The sequence below is a fragment of the Amblyomma mixtum genome, chromosome 5, assembly GCF_055824585.1.
Source record: "Amblyomma mixtum isolate Tamu chromosome 5, ASM5582458v1, whole genome shotgun sequence".
In the NCBI taxonomy this organism is placed as follows: Eukaryota; Metazoa; Arthropoda; class Arachnida; order Ixodida; family Ixodidae; genus Amblyomma; species Amblyomma mixtum.
Genome location: NC_143016.1, coordinates 109,021,917 through 109,036,018, shown reverse-complemented (window position 1 = coordinate 109,036,018; position 14,102 = coordinate 109,021,917). Strand labels below are relative to the sequence as shown.

The following is a 14,102-nucleotide window of genomic DNA, read 5'->3' as shown; positions in this document are numbered from 1 at the left end:
CAGCATGTCTAGTACCAGCAGCTCGGATTCTGACGGATCTGAATCCAATGAGTGAGGACATCGACTTTTTTTTTTATCGCACGCTAATATCGCCTTCGCGGGTTCGCGTGAGGATGCGAAGCACTTTGCAAAATGCCAGTAAGCATCGCTGCGCCGCTCTACCCAAGCTGCGCCCACAACCGGTGTCACACTTCGCCGCCGTGCAGCAGTACCTGAGCGCTGCTTGGGATGGTGTACAAATATCACAAGAAAAGACAAAATCGCCTTGTTATCAGAACTGCCAGCTATACTCGAGCAGCGACAAAGCAATATGCCTGCTTATGTTGGGAGCTTTCGGCAACGGCACCGCTCGCGGGCGCTCCGGGCGACGCGAGCTCTGCTGCTGCCTGGCTGCCGTGGTCGTCGCTAGGCCTATAGCCTGTTTCGCAAGCGGCCGGTGCTTTTCACAAATAGCTTTAGTGTCAACAGCATCATCTCACAATAAAATAATAGTATGGTCAGTCTCCTCGACGCCTTCGGCAGCGGAGCTAGCGTGCGCCAGGCGAGCCGGACCCCAACGTCGGGCCAGCGGCAGCTGCGAGGCGGTTATGGCAAGAAAATTGCTCATATCACCGTTGTTACCTCTACCAGCAGCTCAGTATTGGTCAGCGATCCTCAAAAATGACAATTTTTTCACATTTCTTGTACCATGGTTTATTATTTACGTCAAGAACACTCCTTAGCTCGCTTTTATGACGTCGGCAGACGGTATCCAGGCTGGCCGACCGGCTGGCAGGCACGGCGTACTTCACGTCCGCACAAAACAGCCATGCTACCAGCAAGGATGCTTCCTAGATTCGAGATACGACAGCATGACTGTACTAAAAGTGGATCTTTCGGCAACGACACTGCCTGCGGCAACGCCGGGCGACGACCTGCGTGCTGGTCCCAGACTGCCCTAGTCGTCGCTAGGCCTAAGCTGGTTTCACATCCGACTCCGCAGCTGAGGGCGCTTCGGGACTGGCCTGCGCTCAGAAACGTGCTCCGCTCGGCACCCTTTTACTGTGAACTCGTCCCACAATAAAATATATGTTCGATTTCCACGACGTCTTCAGCAACAGAGCTAGCAGACGGCAAGCGAACCGCACCAGGTTTCAGCAGCACAAAACCGGCTATGGGATGAAATTTGCTTGCATTGCAGTCATCACTTCTATCAGGAACTCGGTATTTGCCAACGATCGTCAGAAACGATGCATTTAATTTTGATATTCATATATCCCAGGGTTTGCTATGAACGTGAACAAACAATACTGTCGCGTTCTTCGGATGCCGGTGGTCGGCACGAAGACTGGCGCAGGCCGCCCGGCTCCAAGGAGTGCGCCCTATTTCATCAAGACGCTGCCGCTCTCCGGGCTCGCATTGGCTGCCGCTTCCCGTCGTTGCGTTTGTCGCGAGCGGCTCGCCGTTGACATCTAGCAGGCCGGACGCAGGCGACGAGCTGCAATCGGACGCTGCGACGCTGTTCGCAACGGCGCGCCGCAAACCGAGCGAGTGGCGGTTAGCAGCAAATGCGGCTCGCTGGTGCGTCGACTGCGCTCACGCGGCTGTGCCCCGCTCATCATACGTCATTGTATTTTGGTATGACGTCACTAAAACTTTAATTTGTTTACCCCCTTGTGACGTCAGCGTTGATGGCGCTAGCGATGGGTCTAGATCGTGAGAGTGAGCATTTAGGTAATCTTTGGAACCGAATTAAAATATTTTTTAAACGTTTGTTGCGTCCAACACCTGGCTGTGAGTGCCCTTGCATACATAGGAATCCCATAGCAGGCTTTTTATAGCTTCAAAATTTGGTGTCTCCACCCCTTTAAAGTTACGCTTGTTTCAAATTTTGTCATGAAGGTGTCACAACAGAAAATGTGCCTAACATCATGATTCATTTGCTGTGTGAGGTAAATCTGAAGATAAAATTGAACATAGTTCAGTAAAATGTTGCAGTTATACATCTGGATGTTGATAATACAGGCATGGTCAGCAACTCTGAGAGCTTAAGCATCAGGTTTGATGAAAGTAATGTGAATACATCTGCGGCAGAACTCGGTGGAAAAATAGTGGGATTGGTCACTGAAAAACAGCAGTGTGACTTAAAAACACCAATGTAAGAGTCATATTTGCTGCAGCCTAAAATGTATTAGACTTTGTAATCAAAGGAGAAGACTTTTAAAGGTGTCCCAGTTGTAGTTGACGAAAATGTTTAGAGGCGCCGCGGTGGCTCAGTGGCTATGGTGCTCGGCTGCTGACCCGAAAGACGCGGGTTCGATCCCGGCCGCGGCGGTTGAATTTCTTTGGGGGAGAAATTCTAGAGGCCCATGTACTGTGCGATGTCAGTGCACGTTAAAGAACCCTAGGTGGTCGAAATTTCCGGAGCCCTCCACTACGGCGTCTCTCATAGCCTTAGTCGCTTTGGGACGTTAAACCCCATAAACAAACAAACAAACAAACACAAACAGAAAATGAGAAAGATCTAGAGCTTGGTGGCACTTGCCCCCACCCTGTTTCTTAGGGGCCTCTTATAGCATCCATCTATTCCCCCCATAGCTAAGAAGCAAGGTCTTGATTTGTGGCATTATGATGCAGGGAATTTTGCAGGCAGCAGCTCCCACGTGATCACGAGGTCAACGCTCCAGAGTGCCCTGTCGGCACGTAGTGCTGAACGGAAGCTGGCGGCCAGGGGATTGCCCGGCGGTGAAATGCCGGCCAAAACTGCTCACACACTGCACTCGCCCAGGGCACCTGCGTTTCCCAACCTCCAGGCAGAAACGTGGCAGGAATTAGACGTTGCTTTGCCAAGGACGCAGCATTCTAACCATGAGGTAAGCTTTGCCGAGGAGTGTTCTTGTATGCTTCTACCAAAATATGCTTCTACCAAAAGTGAACACAAATTATGGAAAACAAACTGCTTTTTTCTCCGCCATCAAAACCTGGAATTCATTACCACTAGCAATCAAATCCGCACGTTGGCAGCCCGCTTTCTACACTTTACTAAAAAAACATCTCCTATCAACCCATTCAGCTTCATGCCATGCTTAAGGTTGCCTTCATCTTATTTTCTGTTCCCCACTCTGACAGCAAACGGTCATATTGTTAATCATCTGGAACCTTTCTTTCTCCGCCTGTGTTTTATAACTGCATTTATTCAATGCCCATTGTTATCTGATGTCTTTTTGTGTTCTTTCTATTGCTCTTATGTTTTGCTATTTTATGCCTTTTTTGTTAAATTATGCCCGCTAACTATTGTATAACTTATTAATTGCCACAAATTATACTAATAGGTTTTAACTTGATTGTATACTTTTATTTCAGCTCCTCTGCCAAACTTATGCACTTTGCTTATGTATTCCTGATGGGAGGTCCCCCAGACAGTTTTCACTTTGGGACCTCCTACTGTACTTTTTTATGAAACTTACAACTCATTTGTATTTCGTTTTAATAATAATAAACCTTCAAACACCCAGGGAAGTGCTTTGTGCTGTTCTGTGTCAGTGCTCAATTTCTGAATGTGTAGAAAATTAATCACAGGTTCTTGAAAAGAGTGACATATTGCTGGAAGGCCTGTTTTCTCCTGTCTTTCTAGCTATGTGCCAGGGTAGACCAAGCACAGGCTACCTATATTGTTTATAAAGTCTGGCATCTCTGCCTGTGTAATGATGATTATTTGTGACTGCCTAGCTAGGAGAGTTTCTGCGATTGTTGCTTAACTTTCGCTACCACAGATGGTATTAGGTTCTTTGATAAGTATTACCAGTAGAACTATCCTGGGCTTGCCCACATGATTAAGTGTTCCTGCCATGGACAACTACATCATGGTGGTGGAGGTGCTTGCTTTTTAATTTTTGGTAGTAGTTAATGCTCCTCTTGCTGCAGCAATGAGATAGTAAACTTGGGACTCTAATGGAAACGTCCATACCATAGTCCAAGGTTCAGGTTTGACTCCCTAAACCTTTCATGGAAAGTATTTTTTAAAGTATACAGTGCTTACCCAGCAGGAAGCATGTTCATGACATTTCTGTGAGTTTCAAAAAAACCTCTTGACTAAATGTGCTGCTATATCACCATGCTGTGTTTTCACTAGTCCTTGTTTAGATTTACGCTAATGAATGCCTTCAACATCCATTTTTAGTCTCTTTCTGAAAAGCATGTTTTATAAAACAATTGATAAATTGTTCTTCGTTACATCTTGAAAATGAAGGCTGCAAATAATTAGTGGGCATAGTTGCACATAAGAGCACATTAGTGAAAGAGGCACTAAAAGCGATAGTCAGTTCTTCAATGTTAAGCTGCATTTTTACAGTTTTTATTGCGAACTTTGCCCATGTGATGCAAGGTCCCAATGTGAACTATTTGCAACAGTTTTACAAAAGAAACATATCTCCGCTGCTTTAGTGATATGATCATGCTGGTTTGTACCACCTGCAGAATTCAGATAAGGTATTACACCACGGTGGCTCAGTGGTTACGGCGCTCGGCTGCTGACCCGAAAGACGCGGGTTCGATCCCGGCCGCGGCAGCTGAATTTCGATGAAGGCGAAATTCTAGAGGCCCGTGTGCTGTGCGATGTCAGTGCACGTTAAATTTCTGGAGCCCTTCACTACGGCGTCCCTCATAGCCTGAGTTGCTTTGGGACGTTAAACCCCAATAAACCAAACCAAACCAAACCAAACATTCTGAGCAATCAGTGTAGTGCTCTTTTACACAGGGGACTAGTATCACTTTTTCGAGGTGTCCGCTTACCTTTCTGCACTGCTTTGTAGGCTGCATCTCCAACGTCACCCAAGTCGTTTCTTCTGCGGAGTCAGAGTGCGCCACGGCTGGAGTCCACACGGAGGAAATCGAATCCGTTACGGGGTTTTGGAAGTCCGAAAAATCGGAAAAGCAGGGAGAACACTGGCAAAAGCTCCCCAAAACTTCCCGTCCAGACGAACAATGACGTGGAAGTTAGTGACTTCACAGATCAGGACGCCTACATCGACCCACTTGTAATCACTCCGCAGCAACAGGCTACTTTCAGGCCCATCACAAAGCAGGAAGCTACGGTGAGTATAATGTTCTATTCTCTTGTTCCCAGTTATAAAATTGATGACGCGACTCCATTTTTTTATGGCCTGCTACCATGACTGCACTGGCCTTCGTCGCTTACAATAAAACCACCGTAATTTCCGTCTGATATCTGCCGTCACTGTGTCTCAAAATAGGAGGACCATGATGCATGTGCGTAACCTGGTTGATGATGCAGGTGATTTTTGGTGGACAGCACAGCATTTATTGTCAGTTTACTGCTCGTTCATTTTTGTTAGTGCCCATGAGATCACTGTTATAGAATAGGCTCCTCTTGCAGTGAGCTCAGAGGCGCCATAAAAAGCCACCGTAGAAAGTTTTTGGTTAACAGCATCCAATTGTGTTTTTTCAAGCAGTCTGGCTGCTAACTTTTTTTAGGTTCTACAAACATGCTTAGAAAGGGTAAAACTCGGTAAGACAGAACAAAGGAAGAAACTGCATTCAGCCATTGCAAAGATTTGGCGAGAGCATCAGCAGATAAGGGGCATGTGCCCGGCTAGAAGCATGTCTGTGCCTGGAAAATCACTAAGAACGAGCTGCTGAATTTGTGTCCGTGACTGCAGCTAGTTACGCTTCTTTGCGAAGTGTGGTGTAGTCGAATGCCACTTTTCAACTTTCTCTTTCTTTTGAGACAAGTAATTCTAGACTGTGACTGAACGTTATATTCTTATGTTAAGTGTTTATAGTGCTGGTCATGGAGCTTATTGTGAGCTATAGAGTTTTTCAGGATAGTGACCCTTTCGTCTTGAGGCTATGTTAAAACCTGTGCTTTTAACATAGTCATTTAGCCTTCATAGCTGAATGGAGCAGCTTGAGCTGAAAGGTCTTGTAATCTATAAACTTCATTTCTCAGGATGGAACAACTCCTTTAGAGCCTTGCTGACTGTGCGCAATTAGCTTTGGTTATGTTTGTGTCATGTTTTTACCCTTAGTGAGTCAGTCTGATGAAATTCCTGAACAAGAATGATGTCAATGGTAAAGCCTGAGAGTTTGTGTTGCATATTACTTTTTTACCACCGCATGACTCTTATTTACCTGGTGAGGTAAAGCACTTCAATATCTATATAAACGACCTCACAGAAGCTCTCGAACCTTCTTTGTCTGTAAAGCTGTTTGCGGATGATTGTATATAGTATTTAATTCTATCAAATCTGTGTCTGACCAGCTTACTTTGAACGCAAATCTACAACTATCAGCAAAATGGTGTAACGTATGGGAAATGGTTATTAGCTTTGACAAAACAGTTTCTCTCTGCATCAGTAAAAAGGCTACGCAACTTAATTTTTCATACAACATAAATAACATTGCAATCAGAGATGTAAAAGAATATAGGTATATCTAGGTGTCACAATAATGTCACGGTTCAAATGGACGAAACACATCGATAATATATGTTCCTTCGCCCACAAAAAATTAGGATTTTTGAAGTTTTTAATGGGCGGTTGCCATAGTGCCCTAAGACTGAAGGCATATAAATCCATTGTAAGGTCAAGTCTCGAATATGCCTGCATTGTATGGAACCCCTACATGACAGATGACACCCAAAACTATAAAAAAAATGCAACGTCTTTCGGCTCTTACAGGCGCCTAGACTCTCCTTCCGCTATGTCGAAACTTGCAGACTTAGAACCACTTGCAGATAGAAGAAAGAAAGCTCGTCTCAACTTCCTTCATTCATTATACTTTTCTCGACTTGGTATTCGACCCAAAAATTACATTGCTAATGATTCTAGACAAGCCTAGACAAGCAGTGCACTAAACTCTGTAAAAGGCTGGTTCATTTTGAAAAATGAAGTTTGCACATTATGAGAACTTCAGCCCAAGCAGCTCCATTCAGCTATGAAGGCTAAAACACTACTTTTAAAGCACAACCTTGTTGACATGGTCTCAAGGAAAAAAAGGCCTTTTTTCTCAATTAGCCCATCATGGACAATGAGGTCCAAGGGCCAGCCGCATAAGCGCTGCAGACTTGAAACTAAATGGGGGTTTTGGAAATGGGCAGTTGCATTCATATATCAGCACATGCCGATTGCTTCTGGACAGAGCGGGAACCATAGTAAAGAGGTTGGGGACAGGCTTACTGGCCAAGTTGATCTCACTTGGCGACAACTGCATATTAATTTTCTAGAGAAGAAACAGTGGTGTCAGCTCATATTCAATATAGTAACGCAGCTTTAGCCACCACAAAAATGTATTTATTTAAGTCTTCTGAATCATTTCAGCCTCACATGTAGTGAGCATTAATGATGGCCTAGTAATCATCTTTATGCTGAGCAAGTCGACCATTGTTGTTATTCGTCAGCCTTTTGAGTAATCACAGTCTGTCACTTCAAATTTAGGAACTGAAGGAGCTGCTGTTTGGAACACGCACTGGAAAATTTGGAGAGGAGTGGGCGTCCCAGGGCTTCACTTTCACCAAGTCAAATGCTGTTCCATACGGCCTGCTGCAGAAAAAGGTACATGCACTTTTCCTTTGGAATGAGTTTTCTTCTTTTTGGCTGGTATACTATATGTGTGCGTGCTGCAGTGGTTGATGTTCGGACAGGACTGCAGGGGTCGCATATTATCCTTTTTGTTACTGTCGGGGGCGACATTTGGCGGGATGTGCAAATGGTGGTCAAGATACATTGCTGCTCTCTCTGTCAGTGGCTCATCACCATTCTGTGTGAATTTAGTTTTTTTTTTTATTAGCGGGTGTTGCACTCGGTATCTATTGCACTTAAGTATTGCACTGCTCTCGCATTTCAATGGAGGGGAAAAGCAAACACGCCTATGTGTGCTGTGCAATGTCAGTGCAGGTTGACCCACAGGAGGTCTAAATTAACCCTTTGAGACGCCGTTTATCATTCTGATTTAAATCAAATATATTTCAGCTTGAATATCATATCCAGGCCTCGAAAAGGCCAGCTCGTTAGTCTTCCAACAGAAAACTCCGGTTGGTAATTTTTTACACGCACAAAAAAAATTTCCTTCAACCTCTCAAAATCATTGGAAATTGTTGTTTAAACAGCAAGATTCATGAAATCAACACCCCGGGGGACCATAGAATTATTTTTTGTTTTGAAGGTGCGCGTGATGTGAAAAAATCTAGAAAAAAAAATACATATTAGCACTGTTGGCAAAGTTTGTAGGCAAGATGGCGGAAGACACGATGCCAAGCTCACTGTTTTGTAAAATTTTCCCTGTCACTTAAGTTGACACAAAAAAGTGGCCTATTTGCTAGGTGAAGGATGTTAAATTCGCCTGATGTATAGAGATTAGTTCTAGCTAGAGCACATTCTAAGGAAATGATGCGAGTTTTTATGTACACAGTACAGGTTAACGCCCCAGGTGGTCGAAATTATCCGGAGCCCTCCACTACGGCATCCCTCCTAGCCTGAGTCGCTTTGGGACATTAAACCCCTTAAACCAAACCAGTTGTGTGCAGAGTGCCTGAAATGGTTAATCTGGAGCCTTTACTGCACCTCTCATAGCCCATGTACAGCTTCAGAATGTTAAATCCTGCGTACGAAACTATGCTATACATTGCCACTTTCGTGTCCTGTATTCCATTCACGAATTACTTTTTGTTGAACAAAATTGTGTGAAACTTTGGTATTGTGACAACTGATAGGTTGCTACTGGAGAATTGGAATTTGTTTGCTGAATCTTAAAAAATGGGAGACTAGTTTTCCTCGGGATAGCTTTTGTACCAGTGGATCTTAAACACGTAGCGGACTTAGATGAATGAGGCTCGTCCTAGGCCGACTGTCTTTTCTGGCTCATTACGAGTCATTGTTGTGTGTTTTCTGGCACTCTGTGTTTGGTTTCAGGTGAGTAGGGCTTACATAAAGCATTTCTTCAGTTTGCCGAAAAATTGCAGTACGGGTACTGAATGACCATTTTGGCACCGTTTTCTAAAAAAAATGTGTCCGTTAAGGGGTAAATAGTGTGTGGTAAGCAAGTGCCAAAGTCATAAATTTGTATTTTAAATTGCCCATAGTGCCGCCGCGGTGGCTCAGTGGTTATGGTGCTCAGCTGCTGACCCGAAAGACACGGGTTCGATCCCGGCCGCGGCGGCTAGAATTTCTTTGGAGGAGAAATTCTAGAGGCCCGTGTACTGTGCGATGTCAGTGCACGTTCAAGAACCCCAGGAGGTCGAAATTTCCAGAGCCCTCCACTACGGCATCTCTCATAGCCTTAGTCGCTTTGGGATGTTAAACCCCATAAACCAACCAAACCAACCAAATTGCCCATAGTGTCACATAGCCTGTAGCCTGCATACAAGATTTTAATGGGAAGGAAGCAGCTGTTGGTTTGTGAAATGCTCATATCAGAGATGCAAGACCTCAGGTATACTCTACACTTACCTAATTTACTTGTTTCAATTTTGTCGTTTAAATTTCAGCACATTACTTTAATAGTGATTTGTATGACATTACGTGATCACATCACATGTTTCCATATCAGATCTCTGCACTGTATCTCATGATGTTGTGCCAAAACGTGAGGTTCACATGTAATGATCTGTCATTTGCTTTTCAGAGAGAGTTTGCAAACTCTTATTGTATGATTCCAATGCACACTGAAAATAAACCGATTCTCATAGCTGGCAATATTCTTGCGTACACATATCAATTTGTATTCATTATTTTTTATTTCTGGCAAAAGATTTGGGTTTGGGTTTATGGGGTTTATTTAATGTCCCAAAGTGGCTCAGGCTATGAGAGACGTTGTAGTGCAGGGCTCTGGAAATTTAGACTACCTAGGGTTCTTTAACTTGCACCAACATCGCACAGTACACGGGCCTCTAGCATTTTACCTCCATCGAAATGCGACCGCCACGGCCGGGATCGAACCCGCATCCTTTGAGTGAGAGCTCCATAACCACTGAGCCTCCGCGGTGGCTCTAGCAAAAGATGCGGCAATTTTATTCTCATTACAGTGTACCGTGTTTCCTTTGAAGGGTGGAATTTTAGGTCTTAGCTGTAGCAGGGGGGGCTACAGAAAAGTAAACATGACTGACTGGGTAGCTGAGCGGAGCTTTGGTGCAGTTTCTTTCGCTGTCCTTTATTAGTGTTCAAGAACATAGGAAGCTTTGGATAGTCGTAGAATGATCTTTAACAAGGTTTGCAAAATTTTAATGCTAATCGAACCAAAACATGGATTTTAAGTCCATTGCAAATAAAAAAAATGCTTATATGTTAGCAGTGTTAGCGTAATTGTTTTTTAGGCTGATCACCACAAACCTTGAGGTGCTTTCTGTCGTACGGTGTAGTAACCCATGTCTTCAGCTTCAGCCTCCTTCAGCGCTCATGGAGCTCTTTAGATGGAGCTCTTTGTGATTTTCCTTTTTTTGGGGACAGACATCTCAATAATTAAGCTGCTTCTGTGTTTACTTATGTTTTTTTTTTGTTTCTTTTACTTGCCATCAGGGAGGGCCGTGTGGTGTCCTTGCTGCAGTGCAAGCCTACATGATCAAAGAGCTGCTGTGGCCGGAGGGAGGGCTGCAGAATGCCGACCCAAGGTAACAGGACCCAGCTTTAGCTAGTAGCATGTGTCATGCACCCATTGCTTGCATCTGCTTTTTCTCTGAAATATGTGAAACTTGTAACAGATTTATTATATGCAAATAAATATACTCTAGTGGTGCATTGTGTTTATTAAGGATGAGTAAGTTTACACCATATCAGAATGTCTTTCAACAGACTTTTAGATTGCGGTTTTGAAGTCTTCCTTGCTGTCGGGAAGAGGTGATTTATAACTGTCCTCGGATTTGTTAATGTTGTGTCCCCTTATTGCTTTTGTGTGTGTGCGCCCCCGCATCCTCCTCCTAACGACCACTCGCATCCTCCTCCTAACGACCACTTGCCCTTCGTCGCACGCTGTCGCCAGATGCCCCCCCATGGTGCGCCCCCGTGCGCCCCCGCATCCTCCTCCTGTTTTGGGAAGCCACTCCCTCCCGTGGACGCTTCTCCGCTCCCTCCTTTCTTCGGGCGGCCAGTTCGGCTCCTGCCTCGGTCGATGCTGGTCGCACCCTCATCGGCTTTAAATAAACGAAGTCTTAAAGTACCGTGTGCGTCTTTCGCTGCATTCAACACAGCGACCGGACACGACAGTGGCGACGAGAAAGTGGATTCGACCCGCGCTACGCAACGCTATTGACAAGCCATGGCTACGCGAGGGTTTCCCAATCAGATACCAGAGTTCAACGGCTCATCGTGGTCATCGTGGGTTGGACGCCTTCAGTTCTACTTTGAAGCTAACAACATCACAGACCCAGCCTTGAAGAGGGCCAACCTGCTGACGCTGTGCGGGGAGCAGACCTACGATACTGTCTGCGCCCTTATTCAGCCAAGCACACCAGCGGCAGTGTCTTACGACGACATCGTAAAAGCGCTGCAAAAGCACTACGACCCAAGGCCATCCGAGGTCTACAGCCGGGCTCGCTTCCAACGACGAGATCAACTGGGAGGAGAAACTGTGAGCGCCTACGTAGCCGCGCTCAAGAAGCTCGCTGCCGACTGCAATTTTGGAACGCTGTCGACAACAGCTACCGGGCAGGAGGGAGACGCAGCTTCTTCTGCTAACACCACCATGCTTCCCTTGGACGTGATGTTACGCGACAGATTTGTGTGCGGACTGAGTGACGAGTCACTGCAGCAGCGCCTGTTCGCTAAGAAGGACCTCACATTCAGCAAAGCTTACGACATCGCCGTTCGAGCGGAGAGCGCCGGTCACCAGCAGAGAGGGATTCGCCGGAACACCGAGCCGGTACACCAGACAAGCAACCAGGTGCGCAAGCCTTCTGTTGTTGTAAAATCGGTCAAAAAGGCACAACGCTGCTGGCGGTGTGACGACCAACACAACCCCCAGGGATGTCGATTCCAGTCAGCCACGTGTAATTTTTGCCACAAGCGAGGGCATATCGAAAGAGCATGCATTACGAAACGGAGACTTGCCAAGATAAAGTCACCTTCCCAGCCTAATCACAGCGTCAACGCCTCAGAGAATACGCCGCTATCTGATCTCCATGGAACAACATCAGCAACACCATCTGTGTTGTACGACCTGAACACCATGAATCTCGGCACGCGACCGAAGATTTTTACAGAAGTAAGCGTACATCACCAGCTGATTAAGTTCGAGGTGGACTCCGGCGCAGCCTGTACTCTGATCAGTGAGGACACGTTCCGAACTTCATGGCCATCTGACGCACCCGCCCTGCAACAAGACGACACGCACCTGCGAACGTGGTCAGGACAGAATCTGCCACTATTGGGCTCTGCCAACGTGCAGGTTAACTACAACGGCCAGACCCATACGCTACCTCTGCTTGTTGTGAAGGGCACAGGATCAAGCCTTCTAGGGAGAAACTGGTTTTCTCCACTAGGCGTGATGATATGCGGCATACACCAGACGCCGAGCCAGAACATGGTTGAGCAACTGCAAGAGAAATACGAAAGAGTATTCTCGGAAGAGATTCCAGGAAACGAAGGGCCCCCGGTCACACTGGAGCTGTTGGACAACGCGCAACCCAAATTTCTGAAGGCCAGGCCGGTGCCGTTTGCTCTCCGAGCTTCAGTTGAAAAAGAGTTGGACAAACTGGAGCAGCAAGGTGTCATCGAGCCGACGCAGCATTCAGAATGGGCCACACCACTTGTCGTAGTTCGCAAGAAGAACGGAACCATACGCCTCTGCGGAGACTACCGGAGCACCGTCAATCTTGCGACTAAAGCGTCCTCTTACCCGCTACCGACACCTGAAGAAGTATTCAGTGTACTGCGTGGCGCAAGAGTCTTCAGCACATTGGACCTCACCCAGGCGTATCAGCAGCTGAAGGTGAGCGAGTCAACTGCTGAATTATTGGCAATTAACACACTGAAAGGCTTGTACAAAGTCAAGCGACTGCCTTTTGGCGTAGCTGCAGCCCCGGCCATATTTCAAAAATTCATGGAGACAGTGCTTCAGGGCATCCCAGGAGTTTGTGTCTACCTTGACGATGTCATCATCAGTGGCACTTCCACTGAAGAGCATGCAGTGCGCCTAGAGCTCGTTCTCGAAAGGCTAGCAAACGCTAATTTGTGCATAAGCAAATCGAAGTGCTGTTTTGCGGTGCCAGAGGTGCAATTTCTGGGACACCGAATTGATGCGGAAGGCATTCACCCTACCGAGGACAAAGTGCGAGCGATCACAGAAGCACGAGCTCCAACAAACAAGCAGGAGCTACAGGCTTTTCTCGGACTCTTGACGTTCTACGACCGGTTCTTGGAACAAAGAGCTACCGTGGCCAACGACTTATACCAACTCCTTCGGAAAGATGTGACATGGACATGGTCGCCACGCCATCAGCAGTCATTCGATGCCCTGAAAGACCTGATTCGAAGATGTACAGTCCTCCGCCACTACGACGAAAGGAAGCCTCTGCTTTTGGCTTGCGACGCATCACCGTACGGAGTCGGCGCGGTTCTATCGCAAACTGACGAGCAAGGAAGGGAAGCTCCCATCGCCTTCGCCTCACGTACGTTGTCGCAAGCAGAACGCAACTACGCGCAACTTGACAAAGAAGGGCTAGCCATCGTCTACGCGGCGACACATTTTCACCAGTACATTGCCGGCCGGAAGGTGACCTTTATAACCGATCACTGACCGCTATTGGGCATTCTGGGACCACAAAGGCCTATGCCACCAACTTTGTCTCCGCGAATGACACGTTGGTGCATCAAACTCTCAGCGTACGACTACGCTCTGGTCTACCGCAATGGGAGTAAACATCAAAACGCCGATGCGCTAAGCCGTCTGCCACTAGACGCAACTGTTGACGAACCATTTCCACCAGGAGACGTTCTGATGTTCGAAGCACTGCCAGAACCTCCGCTTACAGCAGGCACAGTTGCAGCATCTACGCAGAAGTGCGCAGCTCTCCGGCTAGTTTACACAGCTGTTCAACAAGGCAACGTGCATAAACTCAAAGGGGACAACTTCGACGCTTACCGCAGGCGAGCTACAGAGTTGAGCACCCATCGCGG

At 46.5% G+C, this 14,102-nt stretch overlaps 1 protein-coding gene across 1 annotated transcript in view; it reads left to right on the top strand.

The window, feature by feature from the left end:
• LOC149343330 (putative ubiquitin carboxyl-terminal hydrolase MINDY-4) overlaps positions 1–14,102 on the top strand; it is a 34,329-nt gene that overhangs the window by 4,443 nt on the left and 15,784 nt on the right. The window contains exons 4-7 of the mRNA XM_089545843.1: positions 2,617–2,852; positions 4,791–5,072; positions 7,434–7,550; positions 10,509–10,600. Coding sequence (XP_089401969.1) covers positions 2,617–2,852; positions 4,791–5,072; positions 7,434–7,550; positions 10,509–10,600 — 727 coding nt within the window. The remainder of the gene's footprint in view (positions 1–2,616; positions 2,853–4,790; positions 5,073–7,433; positions 7,551–10,508; positions 10,601–14,102) is intronic.